This window comes from Scylla paramamosain, chromosome 2, assembly GCF_035594125.1.
Source record: "Scylla paramamosain isolate STU-SP2022 chromosome 2, ASM3559412v1, whole genome shotgun sequence".
In the NCBI taxonomy this organism is placed as follows: domain Eukaryota; kingdom Metazoa; phylum Arthropoda; class Malacostraca; order Decapoda; family Portunidae; genus Scylla; species Scylla paramamosain.
Window position 1 is genome coordinate 14,951,353 of NC_087152.1, and position 22,648 is coordinate 14,974,000.

The 22,648-nt window shown below is 37.7% G+C and overlaps 2 protein-coding genes across 4 annotated transcripts; one reads left to right on the top strand and one right to left on the bottom strand.

Annotated features, from left to right (window-relative positions):
* Positions 1–751: 751 nt before the first annotated feature.
* On the top strand, positions 752–6,450 carry LOC135110941 (protein LZIC-like). The gene is made up of 6 exons (XM_064023650.1): positions 752–867; positions 3,958–4,071; positions 4,457–4,655; positions 5,381–5,536; positions 5,739–5,859; positions 6,187–6,450. Exons 2-6 carry the CDS (start codon positions 3,971–3,973, stop codon positions 6,231–6,233), a joined length of 624 nt encoding a protein of 207 aa, XP_063879720.1. The 5' UTR covers positions 752–867; positions 3,958–3,970; the 3' UTR covers positions 6,234–6,450.
* A 4,834-nt stretch (positions 6,451–11,284) lies between these two features.
* On the bottom strand, positions 11,285–21,644 carry LOC135110905 (double-strand-break repair protein rad21 homolog). 3 transcript variants are annotated; one of them, XM_064023557.1, is made up of 10 exons: positions 21,441–21,644; positions 18,150–18,301; positions 16,107–17,366; positions 15,712–15,810; positions 15,434–15,586; positions 14,724–14,855; positions 13,218–13,286; positions 12,600–12,755; positions 12,146–12,295; positions 11,285–11,688 (listed from the first exon to the last, which is right to left on the bottom strand). In XM_064023557.1, exons 2-10 carry the CDS (start codon positions 18,291–18,293, stop codon positions 11,563–11,565), a joined length of 2,289 nt encoding a protein of 762 aa, XP_063879627.1. In that variant the 5' UTR covers positions 18,294–18,301; positions 21,441–21,644; the 3' UTR covers positions 11,285–11,562. The 3 variants fall into 3 exon arrangements, with proteins under 3 accessions (XP_063879627.1, XP_063879616.1, XP_063879636.1); XM_064023546.1 differs by having other exon boundaries at positions 14,724–14,858; XM_064023566.1 differs by lacking the exon at positions 13,218–13,286 and having other exon boundaries at positions 14,724–14,858.
* Between the last annotated feature and the right edge of the window lie 1,004 nt (positions 21,645–22,648).

A 22,648-nucleotide genomic window follows, 5' to 3' on the forward strand; every position in this document is an offset into this window, starting at 1 on the left:
CGAAGAAGGTAGTCAGACAAACCACACTCTTCTGATGCATCATACTCTAATAAAACAACTGATAGAAGAATTTAGTTATTTTACACATACTGGGCTATGCACCACCTAAGTTAGTAATGCCAGTATGTGTGTGAAAATGCAAAAATTCACGTCCTTTTTAGGGTCACATGCTTCTTAATTCCAATAGTTCTAATAATTATCAATTCTAATAATCCCATGGCAGGCTCAAAACTAATTCATTATCCTTGCCCAGCAGGGTTGATGGATTAAAGTTAAGTAGCTGACACATATAACAGGCTGACAGCAGTGATATGGATAATGATATGTAGAATGTCCCTAAATATTTAGAAAAAATTTCAAGCTCCACCATTCAGAACCACACCAGCATTCCTCCCTCAGTGTTCATTATTCAGACACATTTTTCAAGACACTCACCCTCCAGTTTGGATGATCCTCTTGGTCTTTTTTGGGAACTGGAACCTCAGTAGGCTCTTTTTTTTTCATTGTTCCTAGGCCAATGCCACTCTTAAAAAAAAAAAAACATTCTTTCCTCAAAATCCACACCTGCCAAAACAATAATTACTCCCAGTGAGGTCTAAAGCATTGGATCAGAGAGTGCTGTCAACTTATCATTAAATCCATCAGCGACCTCACTGAATGTTTTCTTTTGTGTTTCACAATACAAGGGGGCAGTCACAGCCTGATCTCCAAAGACAACTCTCTTCCTTCAAACAAAACTACAAGCACCTAATTACACACACACCCTTCACTCAAAATTCAAAATTATCATGGCGACTCCTACACCAGCCTTGGAGTCCCCATCTGGGGAGGGGACCACAAGTCTCCCGAGGTCGGACTGCTCTTCTGGTATCAACCCTAAGTGTCTTGACACACCCCCCCCTCAAATTTTTCTTCATTAACTTCTGCAACATTCACAGTCTTAGATCTAATTTTCAATCTGTAGAACACCTTCTCTCCTCTACTAAACCTCATCTTTTCTTCACTGAAACACAGATGTCTGAGACAACTGACAGTAGCCCCTTTTCTGTTCCCTCCTACTTTTTCTATCATTTTTCAATCCAAACCTTGATGTTGCATTTATGTGTGCAGTGACTTAACTTGCTCTTGTGCCCACACTCTTGAGTCTTCCGAGTTTTCCACCATCTGGCTACAACTACAGAGTCACTCTAAAACTAAATTTATCTGTGCTGTATACCTCTCACCTAACTCCTCTGACTAAAAGAAATTCTTTGACTACTTAACTTCCAAAGTGGAGCACATTCTGACTCTCTTCCCTATGCAGAGATCTCCATTATTGGAGACTTCAATGTTTACCACCAGCTTTGGCTTTCCTCTTCCTTCACTGACCATCCTGGTGAACTAGCCTTCAACTTTGCTATCCTCAACAACCTAGAGCAATTGCTGCAACACCCTACTTGTATTCCTGACCGTCTTGGAGATACACCCAACATTCTTGACCTTTTCCTGAACTCTAATCCTTCTGTTTACTGTTACTCCGTCTTCTTCGTTGGGCTCCTCTAATCACAATCTTATATCTGTATCTCGTCCTATTGCTCCAATCCCTCCTCAGGATCCCCCCAAGCGGAGGTGCCTCTGGTGTTTTGCCTCTGCTACCTGGGGGGACCTGAGGAGGTATTTTGCTGATTTTCCTTGGAATGACTACTGCTTCGGTGACAAAGACCCATCTCTGTGTGCTGAGCGCATAACAGAGGTGATAGTGTCTGGCATGGAGGCATACATTCCTCACTCTTTTTCTCGACTTAAACCTTCCAAACCTTGGTTTAGCACAGCCTGTTCTCATGCTATACATGACAGAGAGGTGGCCCACGAAAGGTACTTTAGCCTTCCATCACCAGAATCTCATGCACTTTATATTTCTGCCTGGAACTATGCCAAGTCTGTTCTCCAACCAGCCAAAAACTCCTTCATTAATAGAAAGTATCAAAATCTTTCAAGATCTAACTCCCTTCATGGCTTCTGGCATCTAGCCAAAATTGTCTCCAATAACTTTCCTTCTTCTTTCCCTCCTTTATGTCAACCAGATGGCACCATTGCTATCACAACTATCTCTAAAGCTGAACTCTTTGTCCAAACCTTTGCTAAAACCTCTACCTTGGATGATTCAAGGGTTGTTCCACACTCTCCTCCACCCTCTGACTGCTTCATGCTACCTATTAAAATTCTTCACAGTGATGTTTTCCATGCCCTCATTGGCCTAAACCCTCAGAAGACTTATGGACCTGATGGGGTCCCTCCTATTGTTCTCTGAAACTGTGCCTCTCTGCTTGCACCCTGCCTAGTCAAACTCTTTCAACTCTGTCTGTCAACATCTACCTTTCCTTCTTGCTTGAAGTTTACCTACATTCAGCCTGTTCCTAAAAAGGGTGACTGTTCTAACTCCTCAGATTACCGTCCTACTGCTTTAATTTCCTGCCTATCTTAAAGTTTTTGAATCTATCCTCAACAGGAAGATTCTTAAACATCTATCATTTCACAATCTTCTATCTGATCGCCAGTATAGATTCCATCAAGGTCGCTCTACTGGTGATCTGGCTTTCCTTACTGAGTCTTGGTCATCCTCTTTTAGAGATCTTGGTGAAACTTTTCCTGTTGCTTTAGACATATCAAAAGCTTTTGAAAGAGTCTGGCACAAAGCTTTGATTTCCAAACTATCCTCCTATGGCTTCTATTCTTCTCTCTTTAACTTCATCTCAAGTTTCCTTTCTGAGTGTTCTATTGCTGCTGTAGCAGATGGTCACTGTTCTTCTAAATCTATTAACAGTGGTGTTCCTCAGGGTTCTGTCCTATTACCCACCCTCTTCCTGTTATTCATCAATGATCTTTTAAACCAAACTTCTAGCCCTATCCACTCCTATGCTGATGATACCACCCGGCACTTTTCCACATCTTTTCACAGACGTCCAACCCTTCAGGAAGTAAACAGTTCACACAGGGAAGCCACAGAATGCCTGACTTCTGATCTTTCTAAAATTTCTAATTGGGGCAGAGCAAACTTAGTATTGTTCAATGCCTCAAAAACTCGATTCCTCCATCTATCAACTCAACACAACCTTCCAGACAACTATCCCCTTTTCTTCAGTGACACTCAACTGGCCCCCTCTTCTACATTGAACATCCTCAGCCTGTCCTTTTCTTATAATCTAAACTCAAAACTTCACATCTCATCTCTAGCTAAAACAGCTTCTATGAAGTTAGGCATTCTGAGACGTTTCAGCCAGTTTTTCTCACCCTTCCAGCTGCTAACTCTGTAAAAGTATCTTATTTGTCCATGTATGGAGTATGCTTCACATGTCTGGGGGGGTTCCACCCATACTGCTCTTTTAGACAGGGTGGAATCAAAATCTTTTCGTCTCATCAACTCCTCTCCTCTAATGACTCTTTCTCATTGCCAGTGTTGCATCTCTAGCTATCTTCTACTGCTATTTTCATGGTAACTGCTCTTCTGATCTTGCTAACTACATGCCTCCCATCCACCTGTGGCTTCACTGCACAAGACTTTCTTCTTTCTCTCACCCCAATTCTGTCCACCTCTCTAATGCAAGAGTTAACCAGTATTCTCAGTCATTCATCCCTTTCTCTGGCAAACTCTGGAACTCCCTGCCTGCTTTTGTATTTCCACCTTCCTATGACTTGAGCTCCTTCAAGAGGGAGGTTTCAAGACATTCATTCTTCAATGTTTTACTACAACTTCGGACCTATTCGGGGACTAGCAACTCAGTGGGCTTTTTTTATTTAATTTTTTATTTCATTGGATTTTTGTTGCCCTTGGCTGGTGTCCCTTCTATATAAAAAAAGAAAAAAAAATCTGAATATTTCATGCTGTCATACATATCTGCTTGCTGCACATTGCTAGAGAGAAAATGATAAATAATGCTGCACTCATGTAATTCTAATTCATAGCTCCATCACTACCAGCACAGCTGTAAAAATGGTGAGTCGAGGAGAGAGTGAGACCCACCGGCTCCGGCAGCAGATGGAGGAGCAGCTTGACCGGCTGATGACACAACTAGCAGATCTTGAAGAATGCAAGTAAGAGTTCAGAGTTCTTTGGAGCTTGTCCCCCTACTCAGATGAAAGGTAGATCTGAGACAAAAACTAAATCTGCCATGGGCTTAATTATTGTATGGTTTCTTTTATCTGATTAATGAAAGCCAATACCATTAACCTTTTTCCAGCACTAAGCAGAGACGTTACTGAAAATTTAGCTATAGAATTACTAGCAGAATTTACCGAGCACAACACTGAATTCACGTGATTTATAGACATTGCTTTTACCATTCAAGTTTTATTTTCACATTATAACCCTATGGTAGCTTTTTTTCATTGTAGTTTATAAAGAATAAAATGATGAAAATAATATCTGTGATGTTGATAACCAGTTAACATATATGCATGGTTATGTTGATAATGACAGGGCAGAGTTAGACCCAGAGGAGTATGAAGATGCCCGCAAGGACACTCTTGAGCAGCTAAATGAGTTTCAGTCATCACTCTCCCGCATGACGAGTGGAGATATGACCCTGGTTGACTCATTTAATGCTATGCAGTTGGTGAGTTCTGATGTACAGTATCCAGCAAAAATTTGCTCCAGTGTAGCAGAGCAGACATTATCAGTAAGTAATAATTTTACTTTAGTGTCCTATGATGTCCTGGAGTAGTAACTCTTATTCTGCTTATACATATGTAATGCTGCTCTGCTTCACACAAACTGACTATCAGATGTTAACATTGACTAAAATATGACAGAATATATGTTGCCACAGCATTTATACGTGGATATGATAGTGCACACATCCACTCACACTTTACCAGTCTTTACATCTCATAGCATCTTCCATGATTAATACAGAGGTTAGAGAACCATGAGTGAAAAACATGATATGTGCTCAAATATGGTGATAAAGCACCAGATAAAGAAAACCCTGCATTAAAAAATCTTGAACCTAAATTATCTATTAGAATAAGATATCTAATTATGAATTATGTTGAATAAGATATGAACAGATAGATAGATAGTTGAACAGTAGTCATAGCAAGCAGTAATATCTCTTTAATTGGGGCCTGTAAGGCTGTGCCCCACTTTATCTTTGAATTGGCAGTACCAGTTGGGATTCATGACCTTTGCTGCCTAGCTCTTTAGATTCTTTTAAGAATATTTAATTGTTTACTCAGAGCTATATATTAGCCCCATCCGTAATTTATCTAGTATTCACTGAAAACTCTATGATATTATTGTTTATCATCTGACTGCTAAGCCTGTTTCACTCACTCATCCCACAGCTTATGAATAAGTTTTGACATATTTACATATCTATTTATATATCATTATTATTTTTAGGCCATTCAAGCAGCCATATCCCAAGCCTTCAAGACACCAGAGGTCATTCAGATGTTTGCAAAGAAGCAACCAGATCAGTTAAGGGAAAAGCTCTCACAAATTGAAAGAGACCAGAAGATTGGCAAGCTATCCTTGGATGTATATGAACAGCAGAAGGTAATAACACATAGCATGTTAAAAGCCCACATCACACTAATAAGAGGTATGATCCAAAACCATCACAACTGTATTCATTATAAAATAAATTTCTGTCTTGGTTGATTTCAGTATGAAAATTGTAAAAGCTCTAATAGAACAATGCCTCATCTTTTAAAATATTGAAAAATTAATTTAAAGACTAACAGTTAATGTTTCTCAGGTTGAAGTGCTCAGTGCTCTACAGAAACTTGGAGAAACTTTATCCCCTACAGAAATGCAGTTTCTTGAAGCACATGCATCAACAGTCATGAAAAATTTTGATGTGGTAACAGATGAAAAAGGTCAGTATTTTTAAGACAAGTATTCCACTAATTAGTTGATATTACATTGTTTAGAAAATGTATATTAAGTAAAAATTATGAAATTTTTAAATGTGGGAAGACTTATCAGAGAACACATTTTAGAAGAACACTGTTATGGTAAGATGACTAGAAAGGTTATGCAAAAGAAAGAATGAAAAGGAAATATGAAGACTTGCAAGCAAAGAATTTATAGATACAGTTGGATTTATCTTACCTTAGTGATTTCTATGGAAGGACTTCAGAGTTGATAAATTTTTCATGATTTTTTTTTTCTTCTTTTTTAATATTATACTTTGGTGCCAACAGGTTCTGACTATAAGGTTCTAGAGATGGCCCGGCAAGGACTTCGGTAATTGTCTGCATCTAGCAACTAATCACACCCATGATGCCTTCACTTTGAGAGAGCTCACATCTCAAGAAGTGCCAATTTGTAGAACATGAATGTGATTTGAAGAAATTATTTATGGCCCTTAATTTTATCTACATAAGATTTCCCCCTAAATCAAATGTGGTATTTTTTTTTTTTTGACTAAAATATTGATGTTATTACTAAATATAGGATTAAATTATGATGTTGTTGATTGACACACCTAAGGAATTAAAGAATTAGCTGAAGAAGTATGACAGACACATGAACACCAAACACAACCATATAAACACAAATGTCATGCTGAAGAAGCAAGGCAGACACATGAACACCAAACACAACCATATAAACACAAATGTCATGTATACTCTGTTCTTGCATGTTAGAGACAAAAACCTCTCTTGGGTGGAGCACATCAGGGGATCAACACTCTGGCCTGCTACTGGATGGCAGCATTCAGTGGAAAGTGTGCATTTTACAATGCTTCGTTGTTTCTTTACCAAAACAAACTATTGCCTTCCTTCACCATCTGTACTAAATGTCCCATTACTTGAACACAAAAGTAAGTCCATAATACTTGATGAGAAGACACTGAGTGAGAAGTATACAAGCTTGTAAACTTGTGAGTGGGTGAGAGGATGATATTAGTCATCTTGATGTACTTTGGAACACTTGGGCTGCAAACATCCAACCTCTCATCTAAGACATGGGAAAGGGAGTGGCCTGGCCAGTATTAATGCCCCGTGGTACCATAAACCCTAGCCAGCTAAGCCTGTGGCTTGCGCTGGGGCAATAGAGTGGGTCACTGATGACAGGTCAAGTATGCCTTACATTGCTGTCACAGTGTTTTATCCATTAATTGTAATGCTTGATCAGGAATTATAGTACATAATTCCTGCCGTATTGTGGCTTTCTTTATTAATGATCAGTCACTCTAAAAGTAAGAAAATAGCCTGCAAGAATGTCTCAAGAATATATATATATATATATATATATATATATGAGGAAGAGAGAGAGAAAGAGGAAGCATTCGGCCTGGGTGAGGGAATTAGCAGCAACACATGAAAGGAGGGCAGACCGCTGTCTAGGACAGCCAGGTCTCTGGCAGTGTTTATCGAGTCACCAAAACAATATCAAATCCTGTCACATCACAAGATGCTGCCACCCATTGGGAATAGAATCTAGGGCCTGCTGGGCTCCATTGTGAGGGAGGGGCTTGTGTCTCTAAGATTTGAGAATATATATATATATATATATATATATATATATATATATATATATATATATATATATATATATATATATATATATATATATATATATATTTTTTTTTTTTTTTTTTTTTTTTTTTTTTTTTTTTTTTTTTGTCAGTGTAAATGTCACACTATTACTGATTTTTCTTTTTTTACTGTAACGTCCTAATGCACTAAAATGCAGTTTTCTGAGAGAGAGAGAGAGAGAGAGAGAGACTATTCGCCCATAGAAACACCACTGGTCACAAAATATTGTTTCAATGTAATACATATCAATGCATAAAAAAAACATCAGTGTTGTTTATGATAGCCAGTACCCTGGCAAAGAGGATGGTTCAATAGTAAGACAGCTGTACATCACCTTGTTATAGGGTCTCCAAACCACATGCCTGCCAGCAATGACCAACAAACCTCCTCAGATCACTTCACACCTGCTTCTAGAACACTTACTGAACCAATGTAATACTAGTATTATTTGATTGCTGATTTTATGGTAATGATTTAACTGCTCTACTAAAAAAAAAAAAAAAAAAAAAAAAAAAAAATATATATATATATATATATATATATATATATATATATATATATATATATATATATATATATATATATATATACTAGGCTGAAGTCCCTCTTAAAAGGAGATAGTTGAGATAAGACATGTCTTGTGCTGTACCTATATATTTGATAGCAAATATTTTTGTTAAAAAAATAAAGTATATATATATATATATATATATATATATATATATATATATATATATATATATATATATATATATATATATATATATATATATATATATATTATATAAGTACACTTGTTGATGTACTGTGACTGCATTTAACTTCCACTGCTTCATTGTACACTTGCCTCAAGTTGGCTAATAACAACAAAAAAAGCTTCAGAAAGTGTGGTGGTCATCTGCTGTGTATTAGGATCCAAGGATAGTACATTTACACATCCTTTTACTTTTCATTATATGACATGATTAACAGTACTGTCTTGCTCTGTGGCAACCAGCTGCAGTACTCATCTTTTGAAAACAAATCAGTGATGTTGGTGCCACTCCTACCAATGGCTGTGATATTGACATACTCTAGATCTCCACTCATTGTATTACTTCATTCTGTGCCATTTCAGCAAATTACCCATTCATTTTCATTGCTTCTTGAAAGGACAGTGTTTCAGGGCAATGACCAGTGTTACTGGTCATTACCCTGAAATATAGTCAGAACAAAATGAGTTGTAGCAAGTGAGATGTGCTCAAGCACTAGTGTGTCTAGTGAATTGATCTGATGAGATACACAATTTTGGTTTAAAATTAAATGGGATATTATTACCCTTCTTCCAGTAGTAAAATGCCCCAATATTATCATTAATCTTAAATGCAATACTTGGATTTTCTTGCCTCAGGACTGCCACCAATGTGAAGTGGGATTTTGAAAGATACATCAAGTGGTTATAAATAAAAACTTTTCTTCAGTAACTGTATTTTTCCATAAAGTTTTCTATAAATACTCTGATTTTTGTCTATTTTTTACATCTAACATGGTAACACTGAAAATAATTAAGTAATTCAATTCCAATTTTGTCAACATAGCTTTCTTATAAATCTTAAAATATCACTGGATCACAAAGAGCATATTAAAGATTTTTTTTAGAAACTTTTACAGAACTATTATGACATTTGTACAATTCAACTGCCTGACATTCACACAAACACACAGAAAAATACATGTGTAAAATTATAATTAAATATCTTTCACATTTTAATGCAAAAAGAATGGAGATATGGAATATTGGTTTAAACTTAATGAACTTAATATGAAACAGGTAGAGGTAGAAAGTCCCCCTACATCTCTATATATAAAGTTCTTTCTATACTGACATCTAATGTGTGACTGAAGAAGCCCTCACATGTACCACTATCATAAAGAGCAATTTCAAGCCAGAGCTCAAGAGAGATCTGCTGTAGACATCTCATAAAGTAAAATTTGTACTTTGTATATCATTCTGCAACTACAACACGCTGGACTGAGTTCAGTGTAATAAGGACATCATAACCTTAAAACAGCTTCTCTCTCCACAGTATCCTAGTGTAAAAAAAGCAGTGCAGTGTTGTACATTCCATAGACATTGACTCTTTGGAATAAATCTGTAAAGTGGAAACTACAAAAAACTTGCATTTATCACTCTTGATAATTTTCAAAATAAATACAAGACCTTGGCAAATGGTCATAAATTAAAAACCAATCACTAAAACTGTCCTTCCTCTCTACCATCTCATCTAAATGAAATGAAAACCTGAAAACCAAGACATGGAGGATGAAAAATAAAAAATGAATAAATAAATAAATAAATAAATAAAATAAATAAATAAAATAAATAATAATAATAATAATAATAATAATAATAATAATAATAAAATACATATACATATAAAATTATAATTAGATATTAAAAAGGTTAAATTCTGATACTCACAGCCAAATGAATGATAGATCTAATCCTGATAACTTGAGTTTGCATCTTAAAATGACCACTGTGAAAACAGCACTGCAATATATGCAAAGATCATTATTATTATTTTTTTTTTTATTATTATTCTTTGGAATTTAAAACTTCATATTTCAATAATTTACAAAATATAACTTTATTTTTATATTGAAAACCATCTCAACATCAACTATTTGAGGATTTTTTTTTTCATGTATGTTGTGTAGGACTCAATAATGCAGCTGAAGAAATAAAACTGATATGTAGCTAATTGGAAATTATCTGCATTCCCTGGCTGATTCCTAATGACCACATAAGCTTGGTACTAGGCAACAATTTGACCATGCATTTGAAAAGGTAAGCTAAATTTACTGGCTCAAACATTCAACTCCCAATCAGCCATGATGAACTTAAGTTTTCATCAAATTGACATATTTCCTGCACTTGCTCTTATTATTAGCAAAGAGGAAGAACTTAAACATAAAGGAAATGAGATGCCTCAGGAGTACGTGTGGAGACATTAGTGTATCGAGGGAGGAAATGAGGAAGTCTGAGGGAGAGTTAGTGTTGTAAGAGACTGGTATGATCAAAGTCAGTGATGTGACAGTTAATGAGAACAACAGAGTAGCAACTAGAGAGAGAGAGAGAGAGAGAGAGAGAGAGAGAGAGAGAGAGAGAGAGAGAGAGAGAGAGAGAGAGAGAGAGAGAGAGAGAGAGAGAGAGAGAGAGAGAGAGAGAGAGAGAGAGAGAGAGAGAGAGAGAGAGAGAGAGAGAGAGAGAGAGAGAGAGAGAGAGAGAGAGAGAGAGATCTGGACCTACTGAGAGGTATAAAATTAAAGGCAAGATCACAAATGGGATGGATGAACAGTGAAGAGAGCATTAGATGGAAGAGGGATGTTGCTGGAGCAAGGGAGAGTAGCTGTGCATGAGTGAGATGAATGGAGAGCAGTGGGGTTGGTGAGGATCAGTTCTCATTCAACCTGGAAGCCAAGAGGCTATGATGTGACTAATATTCTTTCATTGAATGCTATTGAGTGTATGTGTGTGTTTAAGAAGGGACTGTGAAGAGCCAAAATGACAAAACAGCTTGTAATACCAAACTGACAGAATTATAAACACCAAATTATTATCCTAAGAATGCACGTAATTTATAACAGACCACACAACGTATCAAAAATAAATTAAAAGAAATTTTCTAAATCCTGAGATGCTGATTACAAATATCAACCAATAAATAGTGTGGCTGGCACATGCAACAGAGCATCTTTCAGGAGAAGCAAGAACCTGTGTGTGTGTGTGTGTGTGTGTGTGTGTGTGTGTGTGTGTGTGTGTGTGTGTGTGTGTGTGTGTGTGTGTGTGTGTGTGTGTGTGTGTGTGTGTGTGTGTGTGTGTGATGTTTTGTGTGTTCACATGCGTAAATTAAAGGGAGCCTTCTCATTTGTTGGTAAAAATCTATATGCCTTGCAATATTAAACAAAAATAATTTTCAACATAAAAGGGTAAGAGTCCATCTCCTTCAGGCACACTGCTCCTTTTCTTCCTTGACCCAAACAGTATTATGCTTACAATGAAGCATTCTCAAACAAAGGTCCTCTGCTGAGGAACATTTCTGTGAAGGGTCCATCTTGGCTAAGTTCAACAGCCTGCAACTTCTTCAATACCAGCATAGTATAAAACTTCTGAGCCACCTGAAATAAATGCAACAGTCATTATCTATATTCATAAGATATACTATGTAAAAAATCATACTGCTGAAGACTAAACTATTTCTTTCTAAAGTTTTCTGAAATGATCATTGTTTGGGGGAATAACTTGTAATAAATAAAGCTTATGATGGCCAATCCAGATACACACTACTGCTGACTCTTCCTGTGCAACCTTTGCTTCCTTTCTGAATCCTGCCATTACCATAACTGCCTCAGCATTTCCAGCAGTCAGTGAAACCATCTTACAGGTAATTTCAATCACTGTTAAACATCATGAAAGATGAGGATTTATAAAATAAGGGTGATGCAGTAACAGCAATAGACTTATGAGTGATGTGACTGCATATATTAGATAGATGAACACTATGTTATGCAAAGTTTACCATCTTTCACAAAACTTTGATCTTTGAAATCCACAAACACTAGATGCAAAGCTTACCTGCTTTCTATTGTTACCATGTACCAATTCTGAGAATAGAATGTTATTATTTCTAAGACGCCTCTTGATGCTGACAAACATCTGACCAGCACGTTTGTTGACCACACGTTCCTCAAACTGCTCATAAGTTTCGTCATCTGCTTGTTCCTCCTGCAAAACCAAATAGTCTTAGGTATGCTATTGAAGTGAAAACAACCCCTAGCCACTCATTGAAATGCACTGATGTATGGCACAAAAAGGTTAGCATCAAAGCAATGTTTATATTCAAAATTAAATTAGTGTTCAAAACACGTTTCAGTTCAATATTACCCATTAAAGTACTTGTGTTGCTATATGGTACTTGAAATTAATCTTGGAGAAAGTATGTATGTATTTTTTGCATTGGTATGATTATGTATTCTCATACAAGAAGGTTCTTGTTTCATATAACCTCCCTAGTATATGTACTACATACCTCTTCCTCTTCCTCCTCCTCTTGCCTGAGGACAGCAGTGGGAGTGTTTGCACGCTCTGAATAATTGGAGCGTGGCCCACCATCAGACATGCCACCGGGGGTGTTGGCTGGTGGGTGGGAGCCATCATAGCCAGGGTTTTCAGCTCCAGTGGGCATCTGAAAAGTGGCAAAAAAAAAAAGATAAGCATTTTCATATATAAAATTAAGACAAACACAAAAATTTAATTACATTTACTTACCTACAGTATGCTCCCAATAACAAAATTAACACTTCCTTGGATGTCAGAATTTAGGCATGCAACACTTAGCCTTCATAACCTCTTGATGAGATGTATTTAAGAAATTAACAGCTTGAAGTGATGTTCTTACATGTTTATACTAACATTGTGTATGTGTGTGTTTACATAGGAGGGTGTATGTGTGTAAATATGAAAACATGTGGACCTTTCCTATCAGAGACCATATTTGACACACTACAAACACCACAAATCTCTATTACAATAACTATAAACTTACATAATAAAATACACAATGGTATACATATGAATATAAAACAGTAACAGACACATTTAAGACTGCCTCAGAGGCGATCAACAGGAGCCTGGTGCAAAGCCATACCTCCAGGTAGTTGGGTGTCTCCATCTCTGTGTGCATGGGGCTCTGGAAGGGCGTGGTGTGGGCTGGGGTCTGCTTGCACCATTGTATAAATTCAATGGACAAATAAAAAAGAAAGAAAACAAAAATAAAACTTTGCAATTTAATCATACCTGATGAAATGGCATGTGCAGTGACCTCAAGCTGTATAGGGGAACTTCTTTTTTTGTCTGCTCATTAATTGTAAATATTTTGTCCAATAAAACTGACAATGAACTGCCAGGTAAAATGAGTTTGTATTAGCTGATGGTGAAAACACCCTCTTATCTGCCTTGTGGTCATAGGTCAGTCTTTGTCTTGCGTTATCAAGGAAGGGCAAATGAAACAAAAGGTGTGCTTATTAATTCCCTCCCATTATTCAAGTTGACTTACTTGGTTTTTCCTTTCCCCCTTCTTAGCTTCTCTACACTGAAGGCTGTTAACTGATGGTTACTTTAGAATTGTTGTTGAACCAGAAAATAACAATCAGGAACAATTCACCCATACATTTGGAGGCTACTGCACTCCTTTCCGGACTGCTGTTGGTTTAGCAGAATACAGGTGAGAAATAAACCAGTACCTGAGTAGTAAGAATGTCTTGCAGAAATCTCCTGGATGGACTCTCCAAGGAAGTATCTATGGGATCATTCTTCTCTCACAGCTTATGGTAAACCAATTGCCTTATATAACTAACACACACACACACACACACACACACACACACACACACACACACACACACACACACACTACAAGGGTGACATTTATAGATTATTTTCTTGGCAAAAGAATGTTGTACATAAATGTTAACTGATGATATGAATCAAATGAGTAGCTAAAATACAAGGGTACTTACTTCAGTCTACCTATCCAGCTTTTTTCCTCCCAGTATAGTGTTAACCTTCCTTCATTTGAAACATAACACTACAGAATGCTTCCTTTTTGCATATGCATGCTCCCATTACTTCAGCTATCAACGCTGCCTAGATCTAATTAAATAAACTGCCACATATGCACACTTTCAAACCCTATCATCCAAAATTCAATTCTTTACCTTATAAATAATCTTTCATTACAGTTGACATGTAATCCATTCACACAAAAGAATATTAATATTCCACACGTGATTTCTGTTATTAATATCCATGAATTCCAAGTCATTCCATGTCTATTCTATATGAAGGCATCCACACTCACTGCCTGCTGAGGCCTCTCCAGATATCAGTGAGGATAAAATGTAATGATGGACAATTATTGTGAGAAGTGATTATATATATATATATATATATATATATATATATATATATATATATATATATATATATATATATATATATATATATATAAAAGCCTTAATTACTGCCATGCATGGTCATATTCTGATCATACCCAGCAGTAAATTAAAGATCTTGATAAAAATGAGATAGAGGTTGAATACAACATGAAACTCAACCAGCATGCTTTACCAAAAATAAATAAAACCACACTGACCTGATGTGCCTCAATATTGTCAGGGAGTTGGTGTGCAGGACTAGTGAAGCCACCGGCATGACCAGGAGTGTGGCTTGGTGCACTTTCTCCAGCCTGACCAGGCTCAGCTCCCTGCCCAAGGGCAGTATCACGCTGCTGATGAAAACAACTTTAATCAACACCACCAACAAAGAACACTATTTCAACAAATCAGAAACACCAATACAGACTTGATTTTCACACACACACACACACACACACACACACATATATATTGCATATGTGGACCTTATCAAGTTTATAAAAAAATTCAACGTGTGCAAAATTGATAAGACATATGTGTTTATATGTAGTTAGTTTTATTAATCCTGACCCAGTGAAATGCCATCTTTTGTTTTTTAGATCCAAATGATCAAAAACACTACATAAAGCAAAGGTGTCATAAATGGTTGCATTATACACATAACAGGTGCTAAAACCAGGATTTGCGATTATCCCAACATCCCTCCCAATACACCTGGGATACACAGAATCTATTGTATGTAATCTGTCATTAACTTAAATTATTCTAAGGCTACTTTACACAGTTACAGGTGACTTGGTAAAAGAATAAATGAAAATAATAAAAATAATATATAAAAATAACAAATAAATTAGTCATAGGTGCTAAGCTAAGCATTAGATGTTATATAAAGGAAGGAAAGCAACTTATACATCCAATAACTAGGTACCTCTTCCAGGGTGATGACTTCTGGTTGTGGCGGTGGTACAGCCGGTGTTGGATGCTCTTCTGTGACTGCTGGTGCTGCTGGTGTTTGGGGAGCCTGAGGTGATGTCAACCCTGCATTTGCATCTCGACTTCTTGTCTGCATTACTTGAAGAACCTGCAATCAGTAAACAATTGATCAGACAATTAAGAATATACATAAAACAATGTTACATGCAACACAACTTTTTAGTACTGTAGAGAAACATGATTCAAATATTAAGGTTTTGAAATCAAGCTCACCTCCTCATCCTCTGGATCTGGTTCTGGCTGCTTTCTCTTGTTCTGTTTGCCTCTGGTTCTTGGACCAGTGGTGGCCTCATGGTCATCACCTTCCCGTACCTGATTCACAATTCATGTTGAGCAATAGAGCCACTGTAATTTACTCATGAAAATTTACTATCAAAGCTTGCCTTTAACCATATAGAATGCAAACCTGTATATAACTTGTTCAACAGAAAGGGTTATTTTGCTTTTTTTTTTAAATAATACTTCTTGAGTAACTGCATTTCAAAGATTTTAAAGAGAGAGAGAGAGAGAGAGAGAGAGAGAGAGAGAGAGAGAGAGAGAGAGAGAGAGAGAGAGAGAGAGAGAGAGAGAGAGAGAGAGAGAGAGAGAGAGAGAGAGAGAGAACTTACCACTTCCAAGCTGATACTCTCAAGTTCCCTGTCTCCAGCCATTCCGAAGTCTTCATTAGCAGCTGGTTCTGAAGTGAGGTGGCGCTGGTATATACGGGCCAGCACTCTGGCATGAATGGGACGTCCTGGAAGAGCAAAGAGCTTCTCCACCCCTCCCGTCTCCTTCCAGTGCATGAGACGCTTGGTGGGGGGAGCCAGGTCCAATGTTGTAACAATATCTGTTGTGTCAGATAACTGGGCCTTCATTTCCTCTCCTGATATGTTTTTCACTTCATCTACAATCAACTTCCTCTTCCTTTTAGTTCTAGGCCATCCAGATTTTATGGCTGAAGCATCTACAGGAGCAAGAGCAAAACTTTCCTCTTCATTTTGTAATAGAGTCGTCTGTTCATGGCCCGCCAAAGTCTCATCTCCTGTTGTGGCTGGAGCTGCTTCTGCATTATTTTCAGGAGCAGTGTCCAGCTGGTCACTGGGATCCTGGGCTTCAGGTTTAGGGGATGAGGGCCGTGACCCATCTGCAGAACTGAGTGGCCCAACAGATGGTGGACCTCCAAACCTATCCAGATCACCAACATCATCATCTGAGTCATCGTGACGCTCCTCCTTAGGTTCATCCAAGCTTGGTCCATCATCAATGGGAGTATCATCAAACAGACCACCTTCAAAGAGACCCCCAGCAATTATGTCCTGCCCAAGATTACCTCCAAATCCATCATCACGGATGGGTGCCTCATAATCTAAAGCTGATGTGTCAGTGCGGGCTCCCGAAAGACGTGAATCTTGCTCCTTTGAGGTACCAGGTTCTTTCTCCTTGTTGAGTGGTGCACTATCACCAAATATGAGACTGGGATGGTCCAGGTTGTGATCCATGGCTGAGGTGTCTCGCATAATATCTGGTGGTTCCTCAAAGCCCATGTCACCAAAACCATCATCCCCCGGCACCAGAGAAATATTCCCGTAGTCCTCACGCATGGTGATTTCCTCTGCCCGGGATTGGTTTAAGGTGAACTGAACCTGAATGTCATCATCATTCAATTCTGGCATTGCTGTGTCAAAATCATGGAACACCTCTGGCAGGGTAATGGCACTAACTGCTGCCTCTCGGATGTCTTCAGGCAGATCCACCATGCCTGGTCTGAATGCCATCTTGATCTTGACGAAAGCTTCATTGCAGTCAGCCAGTAGATACTTTGCCTTACGTGAGTAGATGCGAACCACACCCAGCAACAGATGACCAGAGGTTCTGAGGGCCATCTTTACCTGTATTTGGAGAATAAAATGAGTGGAACACAGTCTTTAAGAAAAAGTGCAATTGCCTAACAAGATGTTGTATCCTAGGAACATCTCACCTGCAGAGAGAATCTGAAGAAAAGTTTGACCTGTAACACACATAGTCCAATTATGTTGTGCTCTGCCTAAGTACACCAGCTCCATGGTCAATCTGCACAATAAATATAGCAAATGAGGGCAATCTACATCAGCTATGGATAACAGGAATACACATGAGCATTTTTTTTAATTTACTTATAATAATAACTATTTCTTCTCCATAGCCAAATCAGCCTCAAGCCATATCAAGACTTCTCTAAAGGTTCCTTGGGAAGGATACAACACAACAGTAATTAGTTCTAAAAGCAAAACCTCAACAATGATCTGCATTCAAATAATGCATCTCAGTTAACTTATGGTGAAATATTAATTTCCACAAAAGTAAACAAAAATGTGTAGTGGACAATGCAACAGAGCACATGTCACTGCTGCTAAACAATAACAAGTAGGCATGTCATCAGTATAATGTGTAAGGAAAAAGTACCATCCACCTAACTTTTGATCAAGGGTAAGTACGTACACTTATATACATGGATTTTTCCACACTATTAGTTTATTGCTTGGAAAGCTTCTAATGGTATTGACACTACTAGCATTAGGGAAGTAATTATGGCCATAACACTTAATAACAGGCCAATTAAACTTTCAGTGAAAAACTATAAATAGCTATCTAATATTATTGAAAATAGTTCATACATTAGAGTGTACACTCACCTTGGGCTGAAGGATACCATCCACTGACTTCTCAATATTGGTTTCAAACACATGAGCCTTGGTAAGCTTTTTGTCCCAATGAGCTGCCAGCCAAATTCGGGCCAGAGGGCCCTTTTTGGCAAGTACAAAATGTGCATAGAACATGGTTCCACCTGAAAAAGATTCAATCATCAACATCACTGAGATTTGAGCAAGTTTTAGCAAAAAGGAGCTTATGTTCAGAAAAATACTGTGAGGAATCAAAGTATCAACCCTAAAAAAAAAAATGTTGATAAGCACCACTACAGATATGACTCAATAAGAAGTCATTTAAATGTGTTTACGCAAATTACAAGTGTTATTTACAAGTGTTTCTGTAGTTTTTTTTCCCCCTTCTGAAAAGTTAGTATGGGTGGAGGAAGCAGAGGGGCATGGTTTCAAGATCAACTTTCCCCACAGCAATTATAAGCAACATGGAATACATGTGATACTGACAGACAAGTAAAATGGTAATTAAAGAATGTTAAGATCATAACTTGCTAGTGTTACAAGGCTGAGTTACCTATCTCACCATAAAACTTGTTAAACGGAACTGAACTCACTTTTATTAGAGCCAAGCCTTCTACAAGTAAAAGATAGAAAAGAGAAGTAAAGTAAAATGAAACAGCATTATCAGCATTATCAATAATGTTATTCAAATTTAATTACAAATTATCTAGAGTCCTTTCCTGGCATTATTACTTGTCTATTCTTTTCCACTCTTTTGCGTATACATTTAGATACACCTAAAACATAAATGTAAAGTGAAGGAGAAGTATCCCTTTCCCTCCAGCTCAAAAATTTGGGAGACACGTGGGAATGCTGGGTGTTTAGGATGGGGAGAAAGCAGCAAATATTTCAGATTAATGATTAAAAAACTCAGTATTAGACAATTATCGGGCACTTAAAAGTCTTGTTCATCAATCCATGGTTGCTGAGAAACTCCCACAACCTTCCTTGTTCTTGCAGAATAATAGCGAGATCAACCAATGACTAAGCACACCCATCATCACACGTAGCAGCCATAACCGAAGTGACTGGCTCTGATACATCATAATATAATGCACTGCATATTTGAACTCATGTAGTGCTTCACTCCAAGACAGACACCAAACCACACTGAATCGCTTATCTGAACTCCCGAATTAATTCCCTTACTTTAATACTGAATGCCGAATCTATACATTGGATCCCAAATTCAAGTTGTATTCAATGCCCTTAAAATGTACGTGGTTTGATGTTATAATACAGTAAAATCCCTCTCATCCGGCATTCGAGTATCCGGCACATTTTTCCCCAAGCCTTAAAATCAATAAAAAATCAATGTGTACTCATAAAATCGATTAAAATTCCCGCGCAAGGCATACTTTGTCCCCTCGCCACCAGAGTGCACTGCTTCGCGCCACCCGTGGCCCAGTGCACTGTGATTACTCAGTGACTCAGTCCCACGTATGTACTGTTTATCGCCTGACGCCTTCATCATGCCTAAAGTTGTAGAAAAGAGGAAGCGTGTTGTGCTTACACTTAAGCAGCTGATCAGATCAGCTGCTGATTAGATCAGCTGATCTTTGTTATGGTAAGATGCGTGAGTGTAGGGTGGTGATTGTGGACATAATTTCACTTCTATTCAAGTATCCGGCATGTCGGCGGTCCCGTTGATGCCGGATAAGAGAGATTTTACTGTACAATCTGCACAATCCGGAACTTAACTCTCAGCCAATAAAAGAGCTTTGCTAGATCAGGAATCAGTATTATTCATAAGTATAGAGGTGCATGCATTCTGTCTACCTGTAACTTCTTCTGTTTATGAAATAAAACATACAATTGTCTATTGGACAGCTGTCATGGCTGGCCAAGACCTCCAAGACCTGCACATCTCAGAGTTATTGAGGAGAAATACTGCCGTTGTAAGTAAACCTCACAGACACCCCATTTTATGTACATTTGGTCAATGCAATGCCTCATTCAATAAAGTCATAATACTGAGTTTTTAATCATGAATCAGTGAATTATTTACTGCTTTCATCCCACCCAAAAAATCCCCTATCCCCACATGTCCCCTAAATTTGTTTGGCTGAAGGAAAGGGGTACTTCTCCCTCACTTTATATTTACATTTTACATGTATCTAAAGGTATATGTGAAAGAAGAGAAGAAAACAGATCAGTAAGAAGGCCAAGAAGGTACCCTAAATAACTACCCTATTGACAAGGAAGAAATTGTGAGCAATGGGGAGAGAGAGAGAGAGAGAGAGAGAGAGAGAGAGAGAGAGAGAGAGAGAGAGAGAGAGAGAGAGAGAGAGAGAGAGAGAGAGAGAGAGAGAGAGAGAGCAAAACTAATCTCCCCATCAATCAACATTAGGTGAGTTATGAACATCACAAGCAATAACTGTCAATATGCCAGAGCATGATTTCAATTCATATCACCACATGACAGCCAACTAACAAGATTTGGATGAATGTTACTTTACAAGATGCATGTCCCAATCTCTTCTTTTGCTCTATCAACAACAAACATAGGGCCCTGTTAGGAATCTGGGGCTTTCAGTTGGAGTAAAAATCAATAAAAGTTGGCTTCCTAATCTAGCTTAATACAACACAACCTTAACCAACCTAACTTTATGCAACGTAATTAACCCAAACTAATGCAAGCAAACCTAACACATAATTCCATAAACTTCACATATTAACATTAATCCTGCCTCTCATACAAGATATAGTAATCTTAAGGTACACTTCCATGATTTTAGAGATAATTCAACAAGGATTCAACACCACTAATGGGAAATATGATCAAAAGGGCCTATAAAACTGGCAGTGCAATTTGCAAATAGTTCCCGTGAGACGCAAAGCTATAGACCTTAATCTGACACTCACATAACTCATCCCCATAGACTAAAGTTCGAGGAGAGAAAAAGTCTACCTGGTTATATTACCCACACCCTCCAAGTTAACTAATGACAACATACACAACACACCACCTACCCTTTGTGTTCTCACGTGTAAGGTGTGAATTTAACACTCATAAAAGTCATTATTCTCTGCAATCTATGAGTTGAAGGAATACTATTAACCTGGTGACGTGACTCATTTCTTAAGTTAACTGATGATAACACACCACCTTCCCGAGTATTTTGACGTGCAGGGAATTAGCCTGACACTCGTAATAGGATAACAAGGCAACTATTCTCTGTATACAACAAGTGGAAGAGATACAGTTAACATGGTGACATGACCTATACCCAGAAAGTTACCCAATGACAACACACCACCTACCCTTTGTGTTCCGACGTGCAGGGCGTGTAGCTGTGCGCTCCTGAGTACGCCGGACTCAGGTCCTGAAGTCCAGGAAGTTGACACTGGCAATCAAGGGCTGTCTGCGGCCCCACGAGTTGGAATAATGTGATTGTTTACATCTGTGCCCTGCCTGCCTGCACCCTGACGCTCCTCCAAGATGGCGCGCAATACATTTTTGGCGCCGCGTTTGAACCTCAGTGGCGTCAGTCCCCTGGGTTGACAAAAGAGCATCGGGAGTCTTTATTTTTAGAGTCAGGATCCTACTTTTGGATAAACTTTTATAGAATCGTTTGGAGTGTTTTGGTCTGTGATTAGGATTGTGATGTTTATTACTATTTTCAGAGGAAGGTTTAAATCTATGGGGGAATATGTTATGGTATGGCTCCCGCCTTCCTCCCTTATGTGAAGTTATGTTTTCTGTCATATTTTTTTGGAAAATAAGTATATTACAGTAAGTACTTACTTACTTACTGTTGTAATTTATTTTCTTTGAAGATAGAAGGATATGTAAAGGAGTAACAGGAAAGAAAGAAGCCCTGGGAAAGACTGAGGAACCAAAAAAAAAAAAAAAAAAAAAAATAGGGATATTGAAAGAAGTTTGCAAAGAATATAAATGAAATCAAAGAGGCTAAGAGGAACGAAAGGCTACTTGAAAGATAGAAGGATACATGACGAAAATATAGTTGTGGAATAGATGTTGGGGGAGGAAAAGGAATTAAAGGAACTGGGAGAGTATGAAGTATGTAAAGTATACGAATGAAAATAAAGATGATAATAAGATAAAAAAAAAAACACTTGAATGTAGGATAGGAAAAAAAAAAGAATACAGTAATGAAAGAGGTGGTGAAGAAACAGACAAACTGAAAGAAATAAGTAGAAGAAAAGAGTATGTAAACAGTATGAGTAAAATTAAAGGTGGTAATAGGAGAGGAAGGCTACTGGAAAATAGAAAAACGGGAAAGGAGTTCAGGTTTGAAAAAAAAAAATACTTGGAGAATAAAGCCTACATGCAGATAAAGGGATGAAGATAAAGGTATATATGTGTGAAAGAAGGTGGTGGGAGAAAAAGAGGAACTGAAGAAATAACAGGATAGCGAAAAGGTGGAAATAGGAAGATGGGAGGACAAAAAGGAAGGAATATATATAATATCACACCCAAGTTCGGAAATGTTAAATGGATTGCCCTT